This window comes from Rhinoraja longicauda, chromosome 1, assembly GCF_053455715.1.
Source record: "Rhinoraja longicauda isolate Sanriku21f chromosome 1, sRhiLon1.1, whole genome shotgun sequence".
Classification (NCBI taxonomy): Eukaryota; Metazoa; Chordata; class Chondrichthyes; order Rajiformes; family Arhynchobatidae; genus Rhinoraja; species Rhinoraja longicauda.
This window is the reverse complement of record NC_135953.1, coordinates 101,783,072-101,791,245: the sequence shown is the minus strand read 5'-3', so window position 1 is coordinate 101,791,245 and position 8,174 is coordinate 101,783,072. Positions and strand designations below refer to the sequence as shown.

The following is an 8,174-nucleotide window of genomic DNA, read 5'->3' as shown; positions in this document are numbered from 1 at the left end:
TATTATCTTCAACAGCTTGTGTGACTTGTACTTTGATTCATTTTGAAATATACAATGTGATAAAATGTTCAGAGTTTGTATTTTATTCTCACCAATTGATTTCCCATGGCATTACACTCACAGAGTCTCAGCCATGACTGGTATAAAGAGATTATTTAACTGGGCATAATTCATTTGCAATTTAAAATCATGCATGTATGGTGATTTTAAATATCTTGTCTATTATTTTTTAAAGAATTGCAAGCATCTCTGATACATCTCCCCCCCCCCCCTTCCCAATTTGTTATTTGCACCCATTTCTCCCCTCCTTCTACATTCCTTGCTCTCAATTTCACACCATCTGAGTTTTCATCCCTGGCCTTTGTCTATCTGCCTATCAGACACCCTCTTCACTTATATCAACCTGCCAGGCTTTGTCCTGCCCCTCCTCTAGTCCAACTTTCTTGTCCCCCACACCCGACTCCCCAACTCCAATCAGTACAAAGAAGGGTTCCAACCCAAAACGTCACCTATCCATATTCTCCAGAGCGGCTGGCTGACCCGCTGAGTTACTCAAGCGCTGTCTTTTGTTTTTAAGTTACTATAATCCTGTAAAAATAAGATCATCCAACTCATTTGTTGAGAACATTCACTTCTGGATGTGTTAGCAACAAAATCTTTTCCTCCTCCCGAGATGTACAAGACCCCATATTATATTTTTTTCTCTACACATCCTGTAAAATATGCATTTACCGTTCTATTAATGTCTCTAGAAGAATTATTCGGAAGGATTCCGACCCAAAACGTTACCTATCCGTATTCTCCAGAGATGCTACCTGACCCGCTGAGTTACTCCAGCACGTTGTGTCCATCAATGTTTAACTATGGTGGTCGAGAGGTGATACCATATTTAAACTCACTGTATATTTTAAAATATGGCCCACCATAATCACAATTAATCTTTAGGAATACGAGTAGACTACTCAACCCAAGGCTGCTTGGTCACTTGTTTGGATCATGACTGAGCTACATCTGAACTCCATCTTTGTGATTGTTACAATAGTATTAGTTTCATAAAGCTTCCAATTAACTTAGCATTCAGTTTATTTTGCTGAGAGCACATCCTCTTTCGCTGCGTTAAAAAATTGCCGATGGAAAAGATGTTTTAATAGCTGTTCATTAAAAAAAAAACAGAATAATATGAGTACTGGGCAATTAGAACCCATTTTACCCCACATTTTAAATTCAACAATTCATTCCAAATTCAGAGCCTTAATGACATAGCTCCTAATTTGACGTTTGTTCCCTGGATTCCCTTTCCATCTGCAAGTTACTTTTTAAACACTTCACACTTTCTGGAAAGATCTTGGGTTCATCAGCTGCTATGTAATGCTTTACAAGAATATAAAAATTAAACGATAAATAATAACATGGTGTCCCAGGAAATAGCAAAACATGAACAGTAAGTTGCCATTTCAATGCAACGTGCCTTGATTTACTAGATAACAACTGTTTTGGGCTGGAATACAATTTGCGCAGTTTCTATTTGCTCTCTCATTAAGAGTATGGGTTAAATTGCCTTTTTAGTTTAACGTCCACTTTAATATTTTGAATGTACTAAAGGTTTACTGCATAAAGGAGGGTGGCAAATGAGCAGAATCATCCCAGTAGAAGATAGAAAATTATATAAATAATTTTATTTAGTAATGAAAGATTACAGTTTCAGCTTTTTACATGCTGGTTTAATCATGCATTACCCAAAACATCTACATGTCCATTTTGTTTTAAAATGCATTGTATCCAGCACCATACAAACACCTTCCATTTTGTGCATCCAATTGAGACACTGGAGGGAAGAGAATGGAGATTAAGAAAAACGTGCTGATGGCTTTCAAAAAAAATTAAAACCAGAAGTACATAAGTGAAAGGCTAATATTAATATTCATATACAATAGAAAATATCAATGGTTGCCTTACCAAATCTAATTGGACAAAGTACCCATTTGAGAAAAAACACACAGCTTTATGCTATTTTGATGATTATTATAGAATGATTCTCAGATTTCTTTTAAACAAGAACAGCTTGTACATAGTTGCTCTCACATTCCATTCTGACTGTTTTGGAACATAGAACAATTAACCCAACAGATATCCAAATTTGATCAAAAGGCATCTGCGCCAATCAAAACTCCTTTTCCAAGTTCACAGCAAGAAATTATTTCCATTAACCATTTTATCTGAAAGGCATTAAGCACTCCATTTCAGGAGATAGTTAAGTCATTTACTTTTCTGTGAGACAAGTCATATCCAGGCTAAAATAATTGGTGCCCACACTGAAAAGATTGATTATCCCTCAAGGATCATCAATAACCTCAAGGTAATGAATGCAAATTTTGATCAAAGTGGCATACGATTTAGAATTGTATTGCCTGAATTAGAAGTCTAATGACAATCACTGTACCACCATGCCTTGAGATGACAATAGTTAGCAAACGTATTGTACTTTTAAACTATCTTCATATTAATATTACACACTCAAAGAGCCACAATTAAAGTGTATTCCTATTATTCTAACACTAAAGCTTTAGTGTGGCACGAAATGGACAGCAAGAAACTTCAGCATCACCACATAATGCCAGATGTCAAGTTGTTTATTAAATATAGCACTAATTCACATTTGTCTATAACTGTGGTTATTTAAATGATAGAGCAGCACATCTGGGTACCAATTCAAACAAGCACATCAATTTATAGCACTGTGTATATATTAAATCGAACATGGTTACAGTTTGTTCACAGGTTTAGGATTCATTATTCAATCACTTTTTTGCACCATAGAAATACCAAAGCTTCAGAGCCTTTGAGGCTGAACACAAATGTTACGCCTGCAATTTGTGCACTCAAAGCACAATAACATTATGTCTCAATATGTTCAAAACCATCCAGTGACTACACAGAGAGCAATTAATTTTACAGACGTGAATTGGATTTCATTGCAAAGACTTGAATTTGTGATTTTTTTAAAAAATCACAGCAAGTTGAATTTTTTGGGTAGTCCTATATTATCTTCAGACTTATACAACATCTGTCTTCTGGCACACTCTGTAATGTAATTAAATCCCATCTATGGGGTTCTCCAGGTTGGAAAATAAAAACAGTTCAAATGCAAGTGTAAAATCTGTACAAACAAATCCAGTTCAATCATATAATACATTTTACTACCACGGTAAATATATTTACTGATTAATACTACATACACAAGTATTTACATGTACTATACACAATATACAATTAGCAGAAGCTACTGCATGCGCATACCTGGGTTACCAAGTTTCTGGATATCAGTAACATGAAAACAGAATAACAATTCCTGATGAATTAAATTAAAGTCACATAGAGAGCAGTGTTGTATTTTTAGATCTTTCTAAGTTGCTGGTGATCCTATAATTTCACCATTCCAAGGATCCAGCTTCTAATTACATGCATGTAACTAAATGCAAATCACTTTACACCAAACAGTATTACCAGAGATTGGGCAGCTCACTTCTTGAAATCAGTTAAATTATACACCAGACTGAGTTTTGTGCAAGAGTCTATAACAGTAACTGAGGTAATGAATACAGGTTCTCTTGGGTTACGGCAGGGTTCCATTCCAGAGAACTGTTCGAAACCCAAACAGTTCACAAGTTAGAAATGCAATCTCCCAGTGATATTTATATTAAACAGAACTGGAGTGTTTAACTTGACTATTCAGATGTTTATGCAGAGTACCCACATGGCAGAAGATGCCAGCACCACAGCAGCTGGCAAGCTATCCCACCAGTCTCCCAAACATTTCTTCAAATGTATGAGCTGTACACAATTCAATGTTTGTAACCAGAGGATGACCTACAAGCCTTTCTTGCAGCCCTCCAAATTTGCACATATTGGTGTGTTAGCAGACTCTGATAGGCAAGCTTAAATAGAGATAATTGTTTTGTTGACATGAATTTTGCAGAAAAAGATCAAGAAACAACATTTAAAAAAAAAATTGATATGAAATTTTACCAAACCAAACATCACTTCCCATCTCTGAACATTCTGTTTAATAAATGCAAAGTGCAAGGTTTAACGAGTTTTATATTATCACAACTGAAATTAATCTATATGAATATTCAAAAATGCTTATTGTTTAAACCCAATGATAATCTGCGTTAATCCTTTAAAATGCAAGAAATTTTGACTCCAGGTTTCTCAGTTATAAAAAGACATCCAAATGGCCCAATTCAGCCTTTCACGTGGGTTTGTATTAGGAAGAGGGATGAATGAAACAGGGTACAAATAAATCATAGTTTGCCAATCTACTAATCCAATCATCCTTTTACTTTACAACAAAGAACAGATCACAAGCTTCTAAACAAGTTTCTGGTATTCATACATCACACAAACATTCCCAAAAAGTGCATCTCTATTTATGCCAGTTTTTCAATTCACTTTTTTTCCCTTTCCCTTAGAAAGAGTCTGGGTACTCAGCCCATTTGTGAATGTAAATAAAATTTAACTTGGTGTTAAAAAAAATAAGGGAAACATTCCATGCTGAACTCCTTCAGAGTCTGGAAAATGACCTCCATTCAGTCACTGAGTCAAGATAACAATTGTTCTTGTTCTTTGCTCCCACAAATTCCCCTCTCCCTTCATGCACGCCACCACCCAACTCCCCAAATGAATATTTGTGCTTTAAGTGTTTGGCCAATTTTCTTTTAAATCCAATAGGGATGTTCTTCTGCCTGCTCACTCCATATCCTTTACAACATTCATGAAAATAATGCATTTACACAGAAATCCACTTGAGGCGTTTCAAAGGAGCAATCCAGATTCTGAAGCACCTGAGTAACAATGTAAATCCCTTTCTGGTCAAGTTTCATACCGAAACTTTCACCGATCCAAACACTGTCAACGTTCAAGCTTCTCAAATCCACCAAAGATTAATCCAGAAGTAGATATGGCTAAAAAGGCACACCAATACATTTATTCTGGTCACATCTCACACAACCATTCTGGCAGAGATTTGGAAACGCACCAATATGTGGTGTAGAAACTTCTGAGACAGCCACAAACCCCTCAAGTGCAAGGAATCATGTCCACAGACAGCAGGACAATTTGCCCTCATGTTTAACGTTATGAGTTGGATTTAAAGCGACAAATTAGGCGTAAATTACGATCAAACACATTTAGTTTATAATAGAAAAATGTGAGATCAACTCTTGTCCCAGGCTTACTTCATGGTACCATACCAAGTAAACAAAATTGAATAGGGAAAGCAAAAGTGCATTTCTATTGAGGGAGGGGGGGGGTGGAGGGGGGTAAAGGAATCAACTATTTAGCTAAAAAATAAAAAAAAGTATTGCAAGCTAAAGTTTAACCTAGACAAGTGGTGCTTTTAAACCATTTAAATAGTTCCTGCCACAAATGGGGTTTATCAAGCTATATTGAATAAACAGTATTAGTTTAGAGGTAATTGGGTCCCATCGCAAATGAACAATTTATCCCCGATTCGTGGCAGCAGATACAGCATTCAATGTGGACAGCCTATAACCCTATTTCTGTGCCAGATTTGAAAACTCATACAATTTTTCTTTGTATTATTACATTGGGTTGAATATAACCAAATATTTTTACTCAGTCCTAAAATCTTAAAAAATTATAGAGGGTGACCATTTTCATACAGTATGACATCGAAGGGCAAAATGGCCTCCTCCTGTACCTATTTTCTATGTTTCTATGTAAAATGATCAAGTACTTTCAAATACTGCTACCTAGTTTTCTCCAATGATCACCAATTCTGTCGTTATTTTTTTGCTTCAAATGACACAGCAAAGCTTTAATTATACATCCAGCTAGCTGCCTTTATTCACATTACAAGTCTTCACATGACTGACACACCCCAAATGAAAACATTATGCATATAGTCTTTGAAGGTGTTTTTTAAAGTGGATAGTATTTTCAAAACTGAGTAATGTGCAGCATTCAGATGATAAGTCTTTCCAGTGTTGTAATTTCATGCCCATCTTCCACTGGAGACAAAGCTTCGGCTGAATGAAAAGCTGATGCCAGAGTTCTTGTGTTTCCCCCATGCACCAAATGGAACTACAACTGCTGTACTGTTATCTTCTGCACCGTACTGCAGGGCCTGAAATAGAAAGAGAAAATTAGTACCATTTCAGTCAATGTGAAATGCTCTGGGTAAACAAAGCTATTTTAAATCAAAATATGTTGTGCGGCAATGTTTTTTATAATAACATCCATTAAACGTAAACAGGCCTCAATTTGTAATATTTTGCCAGCTGAAGGAACATTTCAGCCAGCTTTGAAAATCTGCAGCCAAAAAATCTTTATTCACTAGTAGATGGAGGCTAATATTCATGGATCAGAATATGAAAATAATAGGACGAAGACAATTGGAATTACCTAATCAAAATCAAATTGTTGTAATTTCCCATGACAAAATAGTCTCCAGCCCATTGTTTCCAGAACCTTACTTGCTCCTCTTTCCCCACCCAGAAATGCGATATCTACCACCCAACCCTGTTTAATGTCCACATTTACTTCAGGGTTTACTTTTTTTTTAATCCAAAGTTTTAGAAAAATAAATAAACAATAATGCTTCTTAGCAAAATTGATTTTTAGGCAAAGATTCTCATTTCTGCTCAAGTAACTAACACGTACAATTTGGCAACTTAGTTTATATCTCTAAAATGTAAACTGACTTATGAACTCACAGCTTTTTTCAATAACAGGCAAACCATAAAAGCAAGCAAATTAGACAATCTTGATTTCCCGGAGGGTGGATAAAAGGTAATTTTAGCAGAAAAGTAAATATAAACACGACATATCCACTTGTCAATAGTCAATTTATTTGTCACATACACATAAATGCGCAGTGAAATGCACAGATTACATCAGATTTCATTTACCTGTTCAACGATAACCTGGGCAGCTTCTATTGGATCATGGCACTGACTGATATGGTCACAGATTTCTTGGCTGTTCATGATAAAGTTAATTCCATCCGTTGTTAAAACCAAGAAAGCATCATCTCCATGTTGTAGCTGCAAATAGAATGAAGATTAGCTGATAGAAGAAAAGTCATTTTCCATAAGAAAGTCAAAATGCATCATTGCCAACCCTCACAAATATACATGTCTATTCTGCTACTCACAACCTCAAATTTCTTGTCAAACAGGATTTCCTTTTCACAAAGCTATACCGACTCCACATACTCCACAATTGTCTACACCTATTCCATTTCTATAATAATAGATTCAAGCATTTCTCTGTAGCTGATGCAAGTTAACTTATTTGCAACTCCCTATAATCTTTCTACATCTTAAAAACAAAATAGTAGTGTTATATTTACAATCTTCCAATCTGCAAGTACTAAATTAGAATTCATGGAATTTTGGAAGGTGATAACTAGACAGCTGCACTCTGCTCGAAATCCTGGGCGCAAGACATAAGGTCCTGGGATTTAATTGGCTTTCAATCTAATTAATTTGGCATGACACACAGACATTAAAAAGGGTTGGATGGTAGAGATGGCACTTTTGGGTGGGGAAAGGAAAAGCAAGCAAGGTTCTGAAAACAATGGGCTGGAGATTATATTTTGTCATTGGGGGAAATACAGCAAATTGATTTTGATTAGGTAATTCAAATAGTCCTCCAACCACTATTTTCATATTCTGATACATGAATAATAGCCTCCATCTGCTAGCGCACACACACCCAGTTACATGAATGCATATCTGGGGGTCTTCAGTCGCATTTTTGGCCCATCTCTTATGCATGTCACTTGTGCATAAGCAACTTCCAATGAATGTACTTCTGAAGCATGCTTTTACACGTTAAGGTAATCTCTCTACCAGGCCCTAGGCCTGCACTGGCAACTCAAGTCAAGTAGATACCCACTGGCAATAGATTTATACACTTTTTTCTTTGCTTTCAAATGGCAACTGCCAATCCTGATACTATAGCTCCCTCTAACTCACAACATATGCAGCAACTGCATTCCACTCATATTGGACAAATATGGACATTGATTCTCAAATGGCCTTGGAAGGCCACTGTAATTACTTCAAATTAGCAAATATATAATTGAAAAATAACTAAAAACAATAATGGAAAACCAGTTAGAAACCGTATGGATTCCAAATGGTGGT

General features: G+C 36.0%; 1 protein-coding gene across 5 annotated transcripts in view; it reads right to left on the bottom strand.

Annotated features, from left to right (window-relative positions):
• Nucleotides 1-1,705: 1,705 nt before the first annotated feature.
• The window catches only part of ppm1kb (protein phosphatase, Mg2+/Mn2+ dependent 1Kb), a 31,090-nt gene continuing 24,621 nt past the window's right edge, over nucleotides 1,706-8,174 (bottom strand). For all 5 annotated transcript variants that reach the window (XM_078403543.1, XM_078403581.1, XM_078403572.1 and 2 more), the window contains 2 exons: nucleotides 6,933-7,067; nucleotides 1,706-6,148 (listed from right to left, as the gene is read on the bottom strand). In XM_078403543.1, coding sequence (XP_078259669.1) covers nucleotides 6,017-6,148; nucleotides 6,933-7,067 — 267 coding nt within the window. In that variant the 3' untranslated portion in view covers nucleotides 1,706-6,016. The remainder of the gene's footprint in view (nucleotides 6,149-6,932; nucleotides 7,068-8,174) is intronic.